The 22427-nt window shown below is 36.1% G+C and overlaps 1 protein-coding gene across 3 annotated transcripts in view; it reads left to right on the plus strand.

The window, feature by feature from the left end:
* Positions 1-21719, plus strand: part of LOC127880053 (golgin subfamily A member 5-like) — a 30930-nt gene extending 9211 nt beyond the window's left edge. Inside the window, exons 3-10 of one of the 3 annotated variants that reach the window (XR_008049393.1) lie at positions 4499-4547; positions 4758-4829; positions 7875-7955; positions 11278-11341; positions 13038-13089; positions 13898-14003; positions 19917-20230; positions 20427-21719. Coding sequence is in view for 1 of the 3 variants with exons in the window: in XM_052427280.1 (XP_052283240.1) it covers positions 4499-4547; positions 4758-4829; positions 7875-7955; positions 11278-11341; positions 13038-13089; positions 13898-14003; positions 19917-20067 (575 nt within the window). In the remaining 2 variants the exon portion in view is untranslated. Of the gene's footprint in view, positions 1-4498; positions 4548-4757; positions 4830-7874; positions 7956-11277; positions 11342-13037; positions 13090-13897; positions 14004-19916 lie in introns of all 3 variants that reach the window. The other 2 variants (XR_008049394.1, XM_052427280.1) reach the window with 2 other exon arrangements.
* Positions 21720-22427: the final 708 nt, after the last annotated feature.

A 22427-nucleotide genomic window follows, 5' to 3' on the forward strand; every position in this document is an offset into this window, starting at 1 on the left:
TTGTTAACGCTCTAGAGGCCACATTTATTGTCCAATCTTGATGAAATATGGTCAGAAGATTTGTCTTAATGATATCTTGGATGAGTTCGAAAATGGTTACGTTTGCTTGAAAAATATGGCTGTCAAGGGGCGGGGCATTTTTCCTTATATGGCTATAAAAGGCTATAGTAAAATCTTGTTAACACTCTAGAGGCCACATTTATAGTCCAATCTTCATGAAACTAGGTCAGAAGATTCATCCCAATAATATCTTGGACGAGTTCAAAAATGATGCCGGTTGGTTGAAAAACATGGCCACCACGGGGGCGGGGCTATTTTCCTTATATGGCTATAGTAAAACCTTGTTAACACTCTAGAGGTCACATTTATTTTCCGATCATCATGAAACTTGGTCAGAAGATTTGTCCCAAAGATATCTTGAATGAGTTTGAAAATGGTTTTGGTTGCTTAAAAAACATGGCCACCAGGGGCGGGGCATTTTTCCTTATATGGCTATATATATGGCAGGTTTTTTTTTCCACTTTTTGGGAAGATAGCCCATGGCTTTGGAATTGGGAATTTTATCGGCATTTTCATGAAATTGGGAAAATAAATTCATTAGCCTTATTTCCACACGAAAAGTCCATTGATTAGGGAAATACTAAATTTGATTTAATTCTTTATAATCATTCAAATTAAAAGAAAAAAATCATATAATACTTTGTTAGATGTAATTGAAATAAAATTGAGATAAAATACACTTAAGACTTCTTTAAAAAAAAAAAAAAAAATTTTTTTTTTTTTGCAATCGGGAATTTTTTGCCACATTTTGGGATTAAAGTATACTTTTTGGGATTGGGAACATAGCCCAATAACAGCTATAAAATCGGGCCAAAAAAAACGCTGTATGGCTATAGTAAAACCTTGTTAAAACCACAATTATTGTCCAATCTTCATGAAATTTGGTCAGAAGATTGGTCTCAATGATATCTTGGATGAGTTCAAAAAAATTATGTTTGCTTGAAAAAAATGGCTTCCAAGGGGCGGGACATTTTTCCTTATATGGCTATAGTAAAATCTTGTTAACACTCTAGAGGCAACATTTACTATCCGATCTTCATGAAACTTGGTCAAAAGATTCATCCCGATAATATCTTGGACGAGTTCAAAAATGATGCCGGTTGGTTGAAAAACATGGCTGCCAGGGGGCGGGGCATTTTTCCTTATATGGCTTTAGTAAAACCTTGTTAACACTCTAGAGGCCACATTTATTTTCCGATCTTCGTGAAACTTGGACAGAAGATTTGTCCCAATAATATCTTGTTATCTCAGTTGAGCGACTTTGGACCTTTCAGGCCCTCTTGTATTGATCCATTTATCAAAAATGGGAAGATGAGTCGAATTTTTAGCAAATAGTTAAAACAATGTTAGAAACAATATTATTCTCAATTTTATATGTCAGTGACTTTTGTTTGCACAATTTGAAAAAGTATCTGTAGCCTACCAATTGGGCAAAAGTTAGCAAGAAAACCCCTGAAATTCGGAAATTTCACTTCTTGAAATCTACAGTTTGGGAATTATTGGTCCTTTTTAGCTCATCTATATTTTGAAAAAAAATTATGAGCTATTGTCATCACCTTGGCGTCGGCGTCAAGTTAAGTTTTGCGTTTAGGTCCACTTTTTTCATAAAGTATCAATGCTATTGCATTCAAACTTGGTACACTTACTTTCTATTATGAGGGGACTGGGCAGGCAAAGTTAGATAACTATGGCTTGCATTTTGACAGAATTATGTGCCCTTTTTACACTTAGAAAATTGAAAATTTTGGTTAAGTTTTGTTTTTAGGCTCATTTTATTCCTTAAGTATCAAAGCTATTGCTTTCATACTTGCAACACTTACTAACTATCATAAGGGGACTGTGCAGGCAAAGTTATGTAACTCTGACTGGCATTTTGACAGAATTATGTGCCCTTTTTATACTTATTAAATTGAAAATTTGGTTAAGTTTTGTGTTTAGGTCAACTTTTTAGCTCACATGAGCACAAGGTGCTCATGGTGAGCTATTGTGATCGCCTTTTGTCCGTCGTGCGTCGTCAACATTTTCCTTGTTAACACTCTAAAGGTCACATTTATTGTCCAATCTTCATGAAACTTGGTAAGAACATGTGTCTCAATAATATCTTGGACGAGTTCGAAAATGGTTCCGGTTGGTTGAAGGGGGCGTGGCAGTTTTCATTATATGGCTATAGCAAAACCTTGTTAACACTCTAGAAGTCACAATTTTAGTCAAATCTGCATGAAACTTGGTGGGAACATGTGTCCCAATAAAATCTTGGTTGAGTTCGAAAATGGTTCCGGTTGATTGAAAAACATGGCCGCCAGGGGGCGTGGCAGTTTTCCTTATATGGCTATAGTAAAACCTTGTTAACACTCTAAAAGTCACATTTTTAGTCCGATCTTCATGAAACTTTGTCAGAACATGTGTCCCAATAATTGCCATAACTTTTTTATTTATGATTAGATTCGATTGATACTTTGACAAAACAACTCTTACCTGACATACCACAATAGACCCCTCCCCTTACCCCCCCCCCCCCCCCCCCCCCCATCAATCCCGCCCCCATTATTATTTTTTTTAAATTAAAGATCATCTAATAAATGACCATCACACCGTCACACTATATCCCCCCCCCCCACCCCAAAAAAATCATTTTTATGCCCCCGGTAGAGTGGCATATAACAGTTGAACTGTCCGTCAGTATGTCAGTCAGTCTGTCCGTTCGTCCGAAAAAAACTTTAACATTGGCCATAACTTTTTCACTTTTGAAGATAGCAACTTGATATTTGGCATGCATGTGTATCTCATGGAGCTGCACATTTTGAGTGGTGAAAGGTCAAGGTCATTCTTCAAGGTCAAATGTCAAATTTATGGTGTCTGTCTGTCTGAAAACTTTAATGTTGGCCATAACTTTTTTAATATTGAAGATAGCAACTTGATATTTGGCATGCATGTGTATCTCATGGAGCTGAACATTTTGAGTGGTGAAAGGTGAAGGTCAAGGTTATCCTTCAAGGTCAAATGTCAAATATATGGTGTCTGTCAGTCCGAAAACTTCAACATTGGCCATAACTTTTTTTATATTGAAGATAGCAACTTGATATTGGGCATGCATGTGTATCTCATGAAGCTGCACATTTTGAGTGGTGGAATTTCAAGGTCAAGGTCATCCTTCAAGGTCAAAAAAAAAATTAAAAATTTTTCAAAGCGGTGTTCTGATGAGGCTGCACATTTTGAGTGGTGGAAGTTCAAGGTCAAGGTCATTCTTCAAGGCGGCGCAATATGGGGCATTGTGTTTCTGACAAACACATCTCTTGTTTTTTTCAAACATGGTTAAAAAACACAAATATTTATTTTCATTATTTTATTTTTGAAATACTGTCCAACCATCCCACCTAAAATTCCCCCCCCCCCCCCAAAAAAAATAAATAAATATTTTTTTTGCATTTTCTTGCATTTTTGGAAGATAATGTAATAAATGACCAAACCCCCACACTATAGACCCCTCTCCACTCCACCCCTCCCTCCTTTGTGATTGAAATTGAGATAGGTCCCTACACCTTTAAAAAGAAAAATAGATGAGCGGTCTGCACCCGCAAGGCGGTGCTCTTGTTATTGCTTGGTATTATCGCACAGAACCAATGCATATATTCATTAACACGCATTTTGCTTGAAAAATTCAGTTTCAGGGCTCATTGTATTTGCTGTCTTGCAGATATAGCACTTTAAGAGCAAAATGTTCCTTCCTTTTGGGAATTTTTCAGACAGAAATTGGCAACCTGATAGTTTTTCCTCAATTGGGAAAGTACCTTTTACTGGTACTTTATAAAGACGGAAAAAAATCACTGTCAACGTGTAACATTAACAGGGCGAACTATGGGAAGCCTGCGGTGGGCGAGTGGTGTTGCTCAATAAATCATACAGTTTATACTTGTATCTGATCGTCATGGAACTTGTTAATAATGTTTATGGACTTGTATCTTGGACAAGTTTGATAACCAGCCATCATTAAGCACTTATGAGTTACTTCCCTTGAATTATAAACAATTATCAAACTGACCTTGACTGCTCCCTAACTCTTTTAGTTGACATTGGATAACTTGGTTGTTATGTTTATGGGCACATCATCTCCACATTATAATAATAATCAAGTTAATTACATCAAGCAGCTTTTAATTTTGGTATTGTAATGCTTATAGATGTCTCCATTATATCCTGTGCCAAAATTTCTACAAGAAATTAAATACATCCTTCGAAGATAAATGATAACAAGACCTTTAAACAGGTACATTTTGTCACTAGTTGGCACTCTTGTTATAGCATTTTTAGCATAAAAATCATCAACTAAATTTCCCAGTTTTAGTTAAAATGACGTGATTTTTCCCAATCCACAGGTCCTAGGCCCCAATTCTAAAATTGGTGAAAACAATTCAAGGATTAATTATATGTTCTCTTACAGAAAGCAGCTCTGTGATAGATGCTATGAGTGAAGAGGAATTGATGAAAATGTAAGTACATAAATGTCTGATAATTTATCAAGCTTGGTTTGAGTGCTGCAAAATCAGTGGAATTATAAAGTCCTAATGTGTAGATGACTTGCCAGCAAATTAGATTGGGCCTGTAATCATTTACAAGTTAACCAAACCATAGCGCCAGTAATAGTTTTGGGACTTACATACAGACATAGAGACTTGTAACTTGGTGTTGTTTTGTTGAAGGTACGAGTCCCTGCAAGAGGAGTTGCTGCAGAAGACAGTGGCCATTGACTCCAAGGAGCTGATTATTCAAGGGTATTCAAGGCTCCTTGTTTATGCCTAGGACATCTTCCCTTCTTAGATTTTTTATAAAACCCATTTGGTTGTGTGCTCCATTCGGGGTGGGAGTATATGACTTCAGCTTTTTTCTGTCCATCAAAATTCAATGTCAATCACATGCTTATTTTCCTTGCTTCTCTAATTCATGGTCTTTCATTTTCTTTTTTATAAATCCAAAAGTAGGGCTTCGTCTGTCTGTGTGTGTGTGTGTCAGTCCGTGCACAATTTTTGTCTGGGCTATTTCTCGGCAACTAATGACCTGAATTCAATGAAACTTTATGGGAAGCTTCACTATCAAGAGAAGATAAGCATATTATGAGCGGGTTCTGGTCGGATGATTTTTTACAGAGTTATGGCCCTTTGAAATTTTCTATAAAAAAATTCTTGTCCCCCCAACTACTGTGCCCTCAAGACGTTTCCTTTTTTCTGAATATATAGTGCAATATTTTGACAAAAAAAAGCTTTGGAGAGCATCACCCGTCTCCAACGGTTTCTTGTTTTCAAAAGTATTGCTAAAAATGAAAATATGTTTTCATATGATATGTGGGTATTATTTTAAATAACCAACAAAAATTACTGATTGGTTATACACTTCTTAAACATTGTGTAGGAAATTGTCTGCCATTTACTGCTGTATAAGTTGTCTCCCTTGATTTTACAAATAAATTTATTTTTTGTATTATCCCCCATTTCCTTTTGAAAGAAAATTATTGAAATTGTATCAGCCCACATTTCAGAGAGTTCATTCCCTTTGACTTCCAGTGTTTCTGTAAATAAATTGCAAAGCAGTATTCACCAGCTGTAAAGATAACTATAAGGATGCTTAGTGAGCAAATTTCTTGCACTCATGCTGCAAATATGTGCAATCTTTGAAGCAAATAGCGTGTATTACATTATTGCACAGAACAAAATAGAAATTGCTCCCTGTCTGTCCTGCCATCTTTGTAAGTTTATAACACAAAAATTAGTCACAAATTTGTTGCTTTGGGTGTTGCTTTGAATTCAATATCTCTGAGTCAATCAGTGTTTATTCTAGACCTCGCGATTGCCAAATTCACAATTTTTCTAAAATCACGCACATTATGCGCATGCGTTCAAGAAAATGTGCGCATATGTTGTCTTGTGTTGATTTTAAAGCTGCTATATTTAGCCGAGCAATATTTTGATAGGAACACGGGAAGTCAAATTGAATTAACTCTGCAATTCCCAGGTTAACAAAATTTTAATTTTTAAAGGACATATGGGTTGAAAAAAACTGAAATTCATGAACAAAATATGGGGATGTGACTTGTTAATGTTTACTGCAGAAAATAGAAGACAAATAAGTTTTTAATATGATATCATATTGTACATACCTATCAGTTAATACTGATGTTTTATTATATTTAATGACACACAAATATCATGTGAAAACAAATTTCCATTCAAGTGTTGTTATATTTAACAGCAGTTACCATAGTATTTCACTGACCAGATGTTAGGTAATAAGGTTTAAGCAGGCGTCTCGCGAGTGGGCAAAGTGGGCGATTTGTTCGCCCAGGGAATATTAATTTTGCACATTAATTTCATGAAGGGGAAGTAACATCTCCCCCTTTAAATGATTAACTTTGTGCCAGACATTGACTAATTAAAATCAATTTGATGTGGAGAATTGGACACAGGAGAATTCTCAACCATAAGTTGCCCCATTTATAGGTCATGCAAAGTTGAACATTAAAAAGAACAGTCTGGAGCTTTAAGACTTCTTAAAATTGTTCATAGATGATGCCTTGATTAATTGCCTTGTGCTGGCTACACATTACTATGCTTAAGCAAAGTTAAATGGCCCATTATAAAAACAATACTCAAGAATGATCAATGATCAAATGGGAAGAGGTAACCTAGCACTGGCAATAAATATGGGGCTCATTTACAGGTCATATTTTGGAATTTCTGATGTAAAATGAAATTTGAAATGAATTTTTAATTTAAAACAAATATTTGTAACAGAATATGAATTTGATTTAACGTTGAATTGCTTAAAATTAACAGGGAAGTAAAAAGATTCTGAAAATTACTGGTTTGTTACAATTGAAATTTATTTGATAACCTGTTCAGGAAAAAAATAATTAAAAGTACCATCATTATCAACAATCAATGAGAAATAAAAAAAATGTAGGTTTTATACACTTAACATGTCTTATTGTATAAAACAATTGAAGAGTTGATTGAACGCTAACAGAAACCACTTATCCTTTAAGTTGCCGCAAAGTATACGTAAAACTAAAATCTATGATGCAAATGTACCATTTCTCCCAAAGATGTTACCAATACTGCCAATTTTGGCTTTAGGGAGAAGTGACTTCTCCCTAAATTTTGAGCTTAGCTAGACCCCTGTTTAAGGTAAAACACTTAAACAATAAAACTGAAATGTATACACGTTGAGGATGGAATTTTCATCCTCATTTTGGATTTCTAGAATAGACATTGAGCATGCTATCATTAATGGGCTGATAATGGTAGATATGTACACAGAGATCATTTTGTAGTATGTATATTACATATGACTGGTGTCATGTGAAAGTGGGTCTTATGCCATATGCTATCAGCCAGTGCATTTGCATAGTCGTATCAGGGTATCCACAAGGATATGTGGTCTCATTAGCAGGCAGGGTAGCTCCAGGGGTCGTATTCCAGAAGCATCTTAAGTTAAATTTTATTCTTATTCTTAAATTGGGAAATTTTCTTAAGTGTTTCATTTCCCATTGCAATAGTTTGGCATCAAGAATTACATCAAAATAACATCATTATGTCAATGTTATTTTAGGAATACCAAAATAAACATGTGATTGCTTATCTAGTAAAGAAATACAAAACATGGTAGTTTTGAACTTAAGTGAAATTATTTTAGAAATGACTTAAGATGTTTCTGGAATACCACCCCTGACCATTATTGCTTGGGCTGGTCGGGAGCTCCCCTGGGGTACATGGCTGGAGACCCGTTTTCGCATAATATGGATCGTATGATAATGTTTGTTCTAGAGAGCATCTTAATCAGACTCTTCTAGCGGTACACAATATGGCTGACACAGACGGAGACTTGGAAATACAGAGACAGAAAAGGTATGAAACAGTTTTGTCCCCAGAAGTTAGTAACTAACTTTCATAACCAGATATCAAGGCTTACTTTGCATGTCATTCACCTTTTATTTGATGGATCTTACTTTAACTTTTAGTTTTGAATGACCTTAATGTGAAGGAATATTTTTTGGTTGCTATGAGTTTTTGCTGAATTTTTACCCTGGTCTTTGTTTGCAACTATCAAATGTATTTTCCCCATTTTTTAGCTCATCTATTTTTTGAAAAAAAATTATGAGCTATTGTCATCACCTTGGCGTTGGCGTCGGCGTGTGGTTAAGTTTTGCGTTTAGGTCCACTTTTCTCAGAAAGTATCAATGCTATTGCATTCAAACTTGGTACACTTACTTACTATCATGAGGGGACTGGGCAGGCAAAGTAAGATAACTCTGGCGTGCATTTTGACAGAATTATGTGCTCTTTTTATACTTCGAAAATTGAAAATTTTGGTTAAGTTTTGCGTTTAGGTCCACTTATCTCAGAAAGTATCAATGCTATTGCATTCAAACTTGGTACACTTACTTACTATCATGAGGGGACTTGGTAGGCAAAGGTAGATAACTCTGGCGTGCATTTTGACAGAATTATGTGCCCTTTTTATACTTAGAAAATTGAAAATTTTGGTTAAGTTTTGTGTTTAGGTCCATTTTATTCCTTAAGTATCAAAGCTTTTGCTTTCATACTTGCAACACTTACTAACTATCATAAGGGGACTGTGCAGGCAAAGTAATGTAACTCTGACTGGCATTTTGACAGAATTATGTGCCCTTTTTATACTTAGAAAATTGAAAATTTGGTTAACTTTTGTGTTTAGGTCCACTTTATTCCTACAGTATCAAAGCTTTTGCTTTCATACTTGCAACACTTATTAACTATCATAAGGGGACAGTGCAGGCAAAGTTATGTAACTCTGACTGGCATTTGGACGGAATTATGGTCCCTTTATACTTAGAAAATTGAAAATTTGGTTAAGTTTTGTGTTTTGGTCCACTTTACCCCTAAAGTATCATAGATATTGCTTTCATACTTGGAACACTCGCAAACTATCAAAAGGGTACAGTAAAAGGACAAGTTGCATAACTCTGGTTGTCATTTTTACGGAATTATGGCCCTTTTTTGACTTAGTAACTTTGAATATATGGTTAAATTTTGTGATTCGATCCACTTTACTTCTTAAGTATCAAGGCTATTGCTTTCAAACTTCAAATACTTTCATGCTATCATGAGGTTACTGTACCTGGCAAGTTCAATTTTACCTTGACCTTTGAATGACCTTGACTCTCAAGGTCAAATTATTAAATTTTGCTAAAATTGCCATAACTTCTTTATTTATGATTAGATTTGATTGATACTTTGACAAAACTACTCTTACCTGACATACCACAAGAGACTCCACCCAAACCATCCCCCGTGCCCTCCCCCCCCCCCCCCCCTCCCCCCCTCCCCCCCTATTTTTTTTTTTTTTTTTTTTAAGATCATCTCACAAATAACCACCACACCCTCACACTATACTCCCCCTGCCCCACCCCCCCCCCTGCCCCACCCCCCCCCCTGCCCCACCCCCCAATTTATTTTTTTAAACGGTTAAAAAACACAAATATTTATTTTTATTATTATGCCCCGCTTCGAAGAAGAGGGGTTATATTGCTTTGCTCATGTCGGTCGGTATGTCGGTCTGTCGGTCCGTCCACCAGGTGGTTGTCAGACGATAACTCAAGAACGCTTGGGCTTAGGATCATGAAACTTCATAGGTACATTGATCATGACTCGCAGATGACCCCTATTGATTTTGAGGTCACTAGGTCAAAGGTCAAGGTCACGGTGACCCGAAATAGTAAAATGGTTTTTGAATGATAACTCAAGAACGCATACGCCTAGGATCATGAAACTTCATGGGTAGATTGATCATGACTCGCAGATGACCCCTATTGATTTTGAGGTCACTAGGTCAAAGGTCAAGGTCACGGTGACCCGAAATAGTAAAATGGTTTCCGGATGATAACTCAAGAATGCATACGCCTAGGATCATGAAACTTCGTGGGTAGATTGATCATGACTTGCAGATGACCCCTATTGATTTTGAGGTCACTAGGTCAAAGGTCAAGGTCACGGTGACCTGAAATAGTAAAATGGTTTCCGGATGATAACTCAAGAACGCATATGCCTAGGATCATGAAACTTCACAGGTAGATTGATCATGACTCGCAGACGACCCCTAATGATTTTGAGGTCACAAGGTCAAAGGTCAAGGTCACGGTGACCCGAAATAGTAAAATGATTTTCGGATGATAACTCAAGAACGCTTTTGCCTAGGATCATGACACTTCATAGGTACATTGATCGTGACTCACAGATGACCCCTATTGATTTTCAGGTCACTACGTCAAAGGTCAAGGTCACAGTGACAAAAAACGTATTCGCACAATGGCTGCCACTACAACGGACAGCCCATATGGGGGGCATGCATGTTTTACAAACAGCCCTTGTTTGATGTTGAAATACCGTCCAACCATCACACCCAAGAATCCCCCCCCTCCCCCCACCCGAATCCCCCCCCCCCCCCCCCATAATATTTTTTTTTTTTTTTATAAGATCATCTCACGAATAACCACCACACCCTCACACTATACCCCCCCCCCCCCCCCCCCCCCCCCCAAATTATTTTTTTTTAAACGGTTAAAAAAAACAAATATTTATGTTTATTATTTTATGTTTGAAATACCGTCCAACCATCGCACCCAAGAACCAAGAATCCCCCCCCCCCCCTCATCCCCCCCACTTTCCCCCCTTTTTTTTGCGTTTTTTTCGCATTTTTGGAAGATAATGTAATAAATGTCCACACCCCCACACTATACAATCCTCTTCACTCCACCCCTCCCTCCTTTGTGATTGAAAATGAGAGTCCCTTCACCTTTAAAAAGAAAATAGATGAGCGGTCTGCACCCGCAAGGTGGTGCTCTTGTTTGTTTCAGTCGCCCCTTTACCTACTTAGTGAATCTTGCTCAAAATTTCACAGTTAAATCACCTCAGTGTGTAAATGATTGTAAGGAATTCAATTTGGACTGCAACGACTTTTAGCTGAATTATGGCTTGCCAAAACATGTTTTGTGGGAGCATTAGTGTCTGGGAAACAGTTCTACTCCTATAAATATCAGGTCGATTTACATCGGTAGATTACGTCTAATTATTTGGACTTTCTAAGGACACAGTTCCAGTTCATAATCACATTGTGCTTTACAAAAATAAAATATGTTTGACCATCAAGAATATTTTAATGGATAAATTGTAACAATTTCTTTATTTTTAGAGAACTGAATAGGCTTCTAGAAGAATTGGGTGCTCTTTCATCTCAAATTGGAGCTGCCCAAAAGGTTTGTGATGTTCATCAACTCATAACACTTCTATGTTTAGATTAAACCCAAACATTATCATGAAGTATCATAACATTTTGTTTTGCCTGCCAATAGGGGGTATATAGGAGTCACATTGCCGAACTGTGTGGCTGTCTTTCCAGCTGTGCATTCAAGAATTCTTGTCTCCATTTATGAGAACATTCCTCAAAATCATGAGGTCAAAGTTTGATTAAATAAACAACAGTTTCTGCTCAAATACTAAAGTTTTGATGGAGGTATTGCACTGAAATTGTTTGTCTAGTCCGCTTACATGAACAATTACCTTTGATTTGCATTTAAGACAAGTTGGACCAAGGTCATCATTACCAAAAAAGAATAATCACAATCATGTGGATTGTAGACAATTAATTTAGTTTGCACCAACCAATCCTAACAAAACTTATGATATTATGTACCAAGCTTGGGTTGAGTTGTAGCTTTGAATAGCATTTGGGGACCAATAAGGGCAACCACAAGATAGAAATAAAAATCGAAAAATGGCTTCTGGTAAATGACCTGATTTCAGATTGTATGAGGTATTTCATTTACATTTTTCATGAAGGTTGCATATATGCAGACCTAGCATTGGAGTTCATTTTTGGCCAGTTGGGATAAGGAAAATGTCAACGTTACTTGCAATAGAAAAAAAGGTTTCTGCTTCACTTGAGTTTGGATTGACATATTATGCTGAAATTATGTATATTGATAGGGTTTATGCAGACCTAATGCTGAGGATTGCATTTGGAACCAGTTGGATCAAGGTCAATTTCACTGTTACTTAGAATATAAAGCAATTTTCCAGCCAATTAATTGAGTATGGATGGAGGTATTGCATACCCAACTTGGGATTGCGCAATTATGTTAATTGATATCCTAGATGTCAAAAACCTGGTTTTAAGGTGGCCTTTGCTTTGTTTCTTGTTTGTATTTCTTTTGACCTTTCAGTCAAGAATAACCCATGAAAGTGCAAGCACTTATTTCCAATGGGGTCCTTTGGTTTTTGCGGAAGAGACAGCAAGCCGAAGAGACAGTATTGGGATAAAAGGAATCCGGGTGCGATACCCTAGCTCTTTGCGAATAGATCCCTTGGTTCTTTTACATTCTCATATAGCACCAATACACGCGAGAATGACCAGGGTTTCATACCAGTACATCTCTATTTGGGTGGGAAACACTTGAAGCATTTCTGAAATTTCCAGTGCCCCGGCTGGGAATTGAACCGAGGACCTCTGGAATGGTAGACCAGAGTGTTACCACTCAACACCGCACCACCCATCTTGTCATTTATATAATGCACATATTTTTGTGAGTTGATATTTTTATGCCCCCAGTAGAGTGGCATATAGCAGTTGAACTGTAGCGTCAGTCCATCTGTCAGTATGTGCGTCCGTCCGAAAACTTTTAGCATTGGCCATTACTTTTGCAATATTGAAGATAGCAACTTTATATTTGGATTGCATGTGTATCTCATGTAGCTGCACATTTTGAGTGGTGAAAGATCAAGGTCATTCTTCAAGGTCAAAAGTCATAAAATACAATCCAAGGGAAGTAATAAGCTTTAAAAGCTAGATAATTTTTAAACCTGCCAAATGATATATTACAATTTTACTTCAAAGCGGCGCAATAGGGGGCATTGTGTTTCTGACAAACACATCTCTTGTTCTTTCTTTTTTAGAAAAAAGTGAAGAAGGAAACTGATTTAGAGAAAATAAGGGCAGAAAATTCAGGTAAAATATACTTGGACCTTTTTTATCAAAGAATAATTTGTATAAACAATTTTTGTAAACTAAATTTGTCTTATTTTTATTTGAGATTTTAACAACCTTAATGGTTGGCCTCAGTGAAAAAACATGACCACATTTTTACTGGCTAGTTTACTTTAAATGGCTATGTTGAAAAGTGTTTAAGTGCATAAACACTCCAGAAGCCATTGTTAATTTTATAAAACAGTCTCAAAACACGTGTTCTTGTTATATTTAACTCTATTTAGGTAAAACACTATGTCACTATGTACAATCTAATGATTAGGTTGTAATGGCTTTTTTATGCCCCCGGATCGATAGATCGGGGGGTATATATGATTTTTGGCCTGTCTTTCTGTCTGTCATTCTGTCCCAAAACTTTACTGTACAGTAAAGTTTTGCAATCACTTTTGAAATATTTAACATAGCAACTTGATATTTGGCATGCATGTGTATCTCATGTAGCTGCACATTTTGAGTGGTGAAAGGTCAAGGTCATCCTTTAAGGTCAAAGGTCCAAAAAAAAAAGCGGCGCATTAGGGGGCATTGTGTTTCTGGCAAATACATCTCTTGTTTCAAACTTCATCCAGAACAAGAAAAGACTTTATTGAAAGCCATGATATATTAAACTTATTCTTTGGCCACTAGGGTATTCTTGTCTTAATAGCTTAAGAAGATATTTAAACATATCTCCCACAAAGTACTTATTCAAATTAAAAGCAGTTATTATGTTCTAATTTCTCAATATAACAGTGAAATCATATTAACAACCCTAGGGCATTATGATTGACAGAGTGTTTGCAGAAGAGCCGAGAGCTGTTTTCCAAGATAGACGCGAAGAAGAAGGAGAAAGAAGAGGAGCTTCGAGCCTTGACTGTTTCCAAGGGAGTTAACTACAGGTGGGTAGAATTTTGTCTAAGGGTGTGTTCTAGAGCAAGTAGAAATTTTTTCAAAAATAAAAGTGTTCTAAAGAAAAAAATTACCCCCCTGACAATTGTTTTTTTTCTACTCCTTTTGAGTTATTATACCCCATGTTGCAAAGTAAAGGAAGGTATAATGGAATTATCATGGATGCTGGCTGTAGTTTTCCAAAGGCTTTTTCAGGTTTATGCTTTTCAACTTTAATAATTCAAACTGGCAGGCATTGTTCCTTATATGCAGTCAATCATGTGCAGTTTTTATCATGATTTGACTGGCTAGCTCAGTTGGTAGAGCGCTTGACTACAAATCTGAGGATCCCCTCCACGGCCACAGAACATATGTGGATATGGGTCATGAAGTCCTCTTTACAGCAATTTCCCCCCCCCCCCCTACCTCTGATTTAAGTAGGGAAATTGTCTCTGACAGGCATAAGTTTGTACACCTAGTGTTGGTTAACCAGTAGGAAAAGTATGAGTTGGCTAACTGACCATCATCATGATTTAAAACATTGTTGAAAACAGCGAATAATTTTAAAAGGACAAATATGCACAAACATTTATATCTAATGTTAAAAATTACAAATGTTATTTCCCTTTTAAACTTCAGTATTAACATCATGCTACTGTGTGCTGCAGATTCTTTGTCATTAGTGACGAATTCTGTTAATGGTTAAGGAAGAAGGGACCTTATTGCTGTGTGGAGCATATTAAATTCAGTATTCTGACAGTTTACAAGGGAGATAATTAAAACCATATAGATTTGTATTGCATAATTACTTCCCTTGATATGCAGCACGATTTGGGGTAATGCTTTGGGCTGGTTAAAACATGTGTATTTGTTTTGTGTTGTTAATTCAAATTAATATTGACATAATATTATTGTATGAAATTTAAATTTGTTATCAAGATTGAGCTATTTTTGTCTTGCTGTTTGCCCAATCATCAAACATGAATGATTTTTCTCACTCGATTTGTGCTGACTGAGGGGAATTTTCTCTCTTATTGTCCCCTACTGGTGAAACCGGAGGGAACTTATGGTTTGCGCTCCATCTGTCAGTCTGTCTGTCTGTCTGTCCGTCACACTTTTCTGGATCCTGCGATAACTTTATAAGTTCTTCATATTTTTTCATGAAACTTGAAACACGGATAGATGGCCATATGTAGATTATGCACGTCATTTCATTTTGTTCCTATGTCAAGAATTCTGGTTGCTATGGAAACAAATAAAAAAAATTTTTTTACTGACAATGGTGAAGTTTCACCGGTAGGGGACAATATTGCTTGGCAATCTCTTGTTATGCTTAATCTTTGTTTTCCCTCCAAAACAATGGTTTAATTGTTAAGGTGTTTGATTCAACCAATCAACTTATTAATACTAGATAAAATATGATTAAGGTCATTTGTGTTTATTAAAGGAAGTCATTGATGGATTTTCGAAATGTCTGTGTCTCATGAATTCATGTCTGATAAATTTGAAGCCTTGCAGAAATTCGAAGTGTACAATTATTCTTTTTATATTTTCTCATGTTTAATCATGAAGTTTATACCATTTTTCATGTCTTATCCACATGGCAGTAATCAACAAGTCTAATACGGAACCGTACAGTTTGTCATGCTATCATAACTTCTCTGTATATGCATTATTACTATGCATTTAATTATTGACGCAGTAATTTTAGAGATTAATATTTATAGGGTCAGTTTTTAAGGGGGATATACAGCAAATCATGAATAAGACAAAATGTGTTGTTAAAAAGATTGACAATCCAGTTCTATGCAGTTCTGTAGTTACAGAACCATCTGATTTTGCCTTTCACCAGTGTTCAACAGGACATGGGATTAAGCGGTGTATGGTACATGTATATTGTAGCCAGGACTACTGGAATAAATTGACTTGGTGGGTGTGAAGTCTATGTGAAAAACACAACAACAACAACAAATCAGAAAAACAAGTGCATTACTTAGAAACAAAGGTCACTTTCTGTTTGTTATGTTTTTCTTTTACATGTCACATGATTGTTTATTTGTTGTCTATAGCTTTGTAATTTACATCATTTCTTGTAAAGACAATAGTGTTACTCATTTCAAATCAGGGCTTGAAATACATGCATATTCCGCTATTTGTACACAAGCAAAATTTCATATGCATCATTTAGACCCCCCAACCCCCACCCCAAAGTTTTTTTTTTTTTAAAAACATCATCTTATAAATTACCACACCCCACATTAAACCCCCTCTCACTCCCTACCCCCCCCACCCTGCCCTCTCAATTTTTTTTTTTAACATCATCTAATAAATTACCCCACCCCACATTATACCCCCCCTCTCACCCACCCTACCCCCCCCAACCTCCCCCCATTTTTTTTTTGAAAGATCGTCTAATAAATTATTGAATATTAACAATTTCCCCATGATGGCTTACATTATACTGTCAAGCACTCGAATAGTCGAGCGCGCTGTCCTCTGACAGCTTTTGTTCCTTATATGATTTTAGTAAAAAATTGGTAACACTCTTAAAGTCATTTATTGTCCAATCTTCATGCAATTTGGTCGCAATATTTGTTCTATTGATGTCTTGAATGAGTTCGAAAATGGTTCTGTTCTGTAAAAAACATGGCCGCCAGGGGGTGGGGCATTTTTCGTAATATGGCTTTTGTAAAACCTTGTTTACACTCTAGAGGCCACATTTATTGTCCAATTATCATGTAACTTGGTCCGAGGATTTGTCCAAATGATATCTTGGACATGGCAGCAAGGGGGCGGGGCATTTATCCTTTGATGGCTATATATTGCTGTAATATAACCTTTTTGCTCAGGTGAGCTTTTATGACCGGTCTTTGTCTGTCGTACGTCCGTCCGTTAACATTTTTTCGTAAACACTTTAGAGGCCACATTTATTGTCTGATCTTCATGAAACTTGGTCAGGAGAACTGGGTCGTGCTGGGTCAAAAACTAGGTCACTAGGTCAAAAAAAAGAAAAAACTTGTAAACACTGTAGAAGTCACATTTCATGCCCAATCTTCATGTAACTGTGTCAAAATGTTTGTCTTAATGATATGTTGGTTGAGTTCAAAAGTGGTTCCAGTCCGTTGAAAAACATGACCGCCAGTGGGCGGGGCAGTTTTCCTTATTTGGCTACAGAGAAACCTTGTAAACACTCTGGAAGTCACAATTTTTGCTCAATCATCATTAAAGTTGGTCAAAACATTGGTTTTATTGATTTCTCGGACGAGTTCGAAAATGGTCCAGATCGGTGTAAAAACATGGCTGCCAGTGGGCGGGGCATTTTTCTCTATATGTATATAGTGAAAACATGTGAACACTCTAGAAGTCACATTTTTGCCCAATTTTCATGAAATTTTTTTCAGAACTTTTGTTTCCTAGATACGTGAGTTAAGTTTGAAAATGGTTCTGGTCCGTTGAAAAACATGGTTGCCAGGGGGAGGTGGCAGTTTTCCTTATATTTTTATAGTAAAAAGGCTTGTAAATTATCATGAATTAAGCTCATGTAACATGCGAGACAACTCTTCTAAATATTGCATTTAAGTTTACAGTAGTTACTCCCCTTTGATTATTAATGTTTTCATAATAATACAGTGTAGTTGTGTCATTTATGTGTTAATTGTTATTGAGGTTGGATGTTTTTATGCCCCCTTTCGAAGAAAAGGGGGCATATAGTGATCGGACTGTCTGTCCGTCCATCTTTCCGTCACATTTTGCATTTAGGTTTCGAATAATGCTCATAACTTCTACGTCCCTTGAGATATAACCTTCATATTTGGTATGCATGTGTAAATGGACAAGGCCTTTCCATATGCACACAATTTTTTACCCCTGTGACCTTGACCTTGAACTTAGGGTCCGCGTTTAGGTTTCGAAAACTGCGTTTAGGTTTCGAAAAATGCTATAACTTCTATCAAAGCGTTTATAGGGGTCATATGTCATCCTATGGTGACAGCTCTTGTTTTTAGCTCACTTGTTGCTCAGTTGAGCTTTTTCTGACCGGTCTTTGTCTGTCGTCTGTCCGTCCACATTTGTTTGTAAACACTCTAGAGGCCACATTTATTGTCTGATCTTCATGAAACTTGGTCAGAAGATTTGTCCCAATGATATCTCGGTCGAATTCGAAACTGGGTCATGCTGGGTCAAAAACTAGGTCACTAGGTCAAAAAAAAAGAAAAAGCTTGTAAACACTGTAGAAGTCACATTTAATGCACAATCTTCATGTCTAAATGTCTCTCATAATGATATGTTGGTTGAGTTCAAAAAATGTTCCGGTCCGTTGAAAAACATGGCCGCCAGTGGGCGGGGCAGTTTTTCTTAAATGGCTAAAGAGAAACCTTGTAAACACTATAAGTCACAATTTTGGCCCAATCATCATGAAAGTTAATCAATACATTGGTTTTATTGATATCTCGGACGAGTTCGAATATGGTCCAGATCGGTGAAAAAACATGGCCGCCAGTGGGCGTGGCATTTTTCTCTATAATTATGTATATAGTGAAAACATGTGAACACTCTAGAAGTCACATTTTTTGCCCAATTTTCATGAAATTTGGTCAGAAAATTTGTTTCCTTGATACAAGAGTTGAGTTGGAAAATGGTTCCAGTCAGTTGAATAACATGGCTGCTTGGGGGGGGCAGTTTTCTTATATTTATATAGTAAAAAAAAGCTTGCGAACACTCTAGAAGTCACATTTTTTTCCCAATCATCATGAAACTTGGTGAAAAGGTTGGTTTTATATATATCTCATATGAGTTTGCAAATGGTCCCGATGGGTCAATAAACATGGCTGCCAGGGGGGTGGGGCAGTTTTCGTTATGTGACTATATAGAGAGAAACCTTGTGATCGAACACTATAGAAGTCACATATTTTGCCTTATCGTTGTGAGACTTAGTCAATACATTGGTTTTATTGATTTCTTGGACAAGTTGGAAAATGATTGCTCAGGTGAGGTTTTAGGATTAGTCTTTGTCCGCTGTCCATTCGTCCACATTGGTTTGTAAACACTCTAGCATTCACATTTCTCAAGCATTCTTTATCAAAGTTGCTAAAGATCTCAGTCAAGTTTGATGATGAGCAAAATCACATAATTAATGCCATAATTATTGCCCTTAGATTGTCCAAATTTTCATTATATTATACACAATCCTTGTAAGCAAAGTTTGATGTTTGGTAAGGGCGGTCAACTCAAAATATAGGTCACCATTTCAAATCTTACAAAAACAAAAACACTCCCTACGCCAGAGTTTTGTTCAATAATGATGAAACTTGACCAGGATGTTTGTCTGGTCAATATCTATGTCAAGTTTGACAATAGGTAAAGATTGAATGAACCGACTCCTCTCAGGTGAGGGAACTAGGGCCATCTTGGCCCTCTTGTAACACTCAAGTGGCCACATTTATTGTCAGATCTTCATGAAACTTGGTCAGGGGATTTGTACAAATTATATTTTCAATGAGTTCGAAAATGGTTACTTTTGGTTGAAAAACATGGCTGCCTGGGGGCGGGGCATTTTTCCTTTTATGGTTTTTGTTAAAACTTGTTAACACTATAAAAGTCACATTAATGGTCCAATCTTCATGAAATTTGATAAGAACATTTTTTAATGATATCTTGGATGAGGTTGAAAATGGTTCCAGTCTGTTGAAAAACATGGCCACCAGGGTGGGGACTTTATCCTTATATTGCTGTAGTAAAAGTAAGTTAACTGTCTAAAGTTACATTTATAGTTCACTCTTCATGAAACTTGGTCAGGCCATTTGTTCTGATATCTTGGGCTACACAGAACAGGTCAGTTCCTTTGTATCTCAGGCCAGCGACTTTGGGCCTTTCTTGCCCTCTTCTTTCGTTTTCTGACTGCATTTAACAGTTGTCCTATATTTCAGCTTACATGACCGACTGAACAGTGAGATTCAAATGTCCTCTCTGACCAATAACACCCTGCAGTGCTTGATACTGGGTAGTGGAATCAACTGGGCAGAGGATGAAAACTTGTGTAAACTAATGCTGGAGGCTGGAAAACCAGTCAGTATTTGATAGGATCTGTTAACTGCTGATGAAGGATCGACAACTTTTCAGTGTTTGATGGCAACGGTGTACAAATGTTGGAAACTTGAAAACCAATAAGTGTTTGATGGGAGCTGTAAACTGATGTTGGAGACTGAAAAATAAGTCAGAGTTTGATGGGAACTGTGAACTGGTGTTGGAGACTGGAGAATAAGTCAGAGTTTGATGGAAACTGTGAACTGGTGTTGGAGAGAGGAGAATAAGTCAGAGTTTGATGGAAACTGTAAACTGATGTTGGAGACTGGAAATACAGTCAATGTTTGTTGGGAGCTGTAAACTGATATTGGAAACTGGAAAATAAGTCAGAGTTTGATGGGAACTGTAAACAGGTGTTGGAGACTGGAAAATAAGTCAGAGTTTGATGGGAACTGTAAACAGGTGTTGGAGACTGGAAAATAAGTCAGAGTTTAATGGGAATTGTAAACTGATGTTGGAGACTGGAAAATAAGTCCGAGTTTGATGGGAACTGTAAACTGGTGTTGGACACTGGAAAATAAGTCAGAGTTTGATGGTAACTGTAAACTGATGTTGGAGTCTGATTAAAACAGTCAGAGTTTGGTCTCATAACTCAACAAATTTCCTTGCTTTCTCCATAAAAGTTTCCTAGTTTTGTCCGTCTGTCAGTCCAGTCCATTCATCTGTGTGTCACACAATATTAAGGGCTATATCTCAGAACCTAGATAAGATACCAACTTGAATTTCAAAAACTTCATGAGTGTATAGATATCAATGAGGCGAAGTGCAATGTACAAGAACCATAACCCTACACTTTCTTAAATAAGAGTTATTGCCTGTGGTTGTTTATTTATGATGCAACTTTTCAGGGTTAGATCATATATACGATACATGTACATGAAACTTGATTGGTTTATACATGCAGATATTGATAACGAGAATTGCATTGCACAGGAACAATAAACCAAAACTTTCGAAATTAAGAAATATTTCCCTTGCTTATTCATATGATGTAACTTTTTAGGGCTAGATCTCAAAAATATGATACACGATTTTAACATGAAACTTCATGGGTGTAAAGCCATCGATGAGAACAATGGAAATGCATAAAAATTACTTTACACTTAATTATAATTTTTATTATTATACTGTATATCAAGGGATTTTCGCCTATCCAAAATGAATATTTATAAGGCGGGGGATATCAATTCAATGTATTTGATTGTTTTCTAAGGAATTGCTAGAGAGCCTGATTTCTTTTCTTTAATAAAAGCACAACATAAGTGTTTAGTTTTGTAAAAAGGCCAATGTTGAGCATTCATTCATAAAAAGATATTATATTGTTGAAGAATATTTAACGTTATCACATAGTTAAATTGTTAATATGATAATTTGAGTGCATATTGTTTCTCCTGTTACCATGGTTGAAATGCAGTGTGTTTCAGTAGTAATGGAAAGGGACAAAGGCACAGGGTTTCAAACTTAACCTTTATTGATGTATTACCGGTAAATACAATATATTGTTTTCACATGTTATGTATTAAAATATATTCAAATTTAACTATTTTCTTCTAGTTTATGCTTTTCCATGAAAAGTATAATGTTGTAGGTGAAAGAAAATTTGATTTCATTGAAAAATAAACTGAATAAAAGTATAAGAAAAATCATAGTGTTTCCATCAATAATATAATATGTTCATTATTCACAAACATAGTTTTATCATAACATTATGAAAGATATCAACAAAAAATCATTTATCAACAGCTGATTTTAGTTAATTTATTATACAATATCATAAAATAACAATAAATAACAATTGTTGTTTTTGATTTTAGATGGAGTATAATATTTATTTCACTAGTGTTGATAGAAAACTTTTTTCACTTTTGATTTTGTTTTCTATTTTTGCTGGTGAAATAAATTTTGGTAATGCACTGAAATCAATAAATATCATATTGTCTTAGATAATACCAAATGGATTTGAAATCTTCCCTTTTGTCTCAACAACCCAATATGTTCTGAAACTTAACAATATTATAGGCAGAATTTTGTGCATGATAATAAACAACAATATTCCCGCTTTCTATTTGTACATGTACTGTAAAATAAGCTTAACAAAGTATATAAAATATATAATAAAGATAAAATCCTTATAACTAATGCCGATGTGTATTAAAAAGATTTTAGAAATATTCTGATTTCAGTGGGTGAAAGTTTTGAGGTACATGTTATAAATACAATTTTAGAACAATATAATTTGTGTATTATAATGTTTTTGTAATTTCTTGACAAAACAAACCATGTTCTGGTTTAAGCGCACACATATGCAACATGTTCTTGGACCTAAATTACTCTGCTGTATTTAAATAACTACA

This window comes from Dreissena polymorpha, chromosome 4 (genome assembly GCF_020536995.1).
Source record: "Dreissena polymorpha isolate Duluth1 chromosome 4, UMN_Dpol_1.0, whole genome shotgun sequence".
In the NCBI taxonomy this organism is placed as follows: Eukaryota; Metazoa; Mollusca; class Bivalvia; order Myida; family Dreissenidae; genus Dreissena; species Dreissena polymorpha.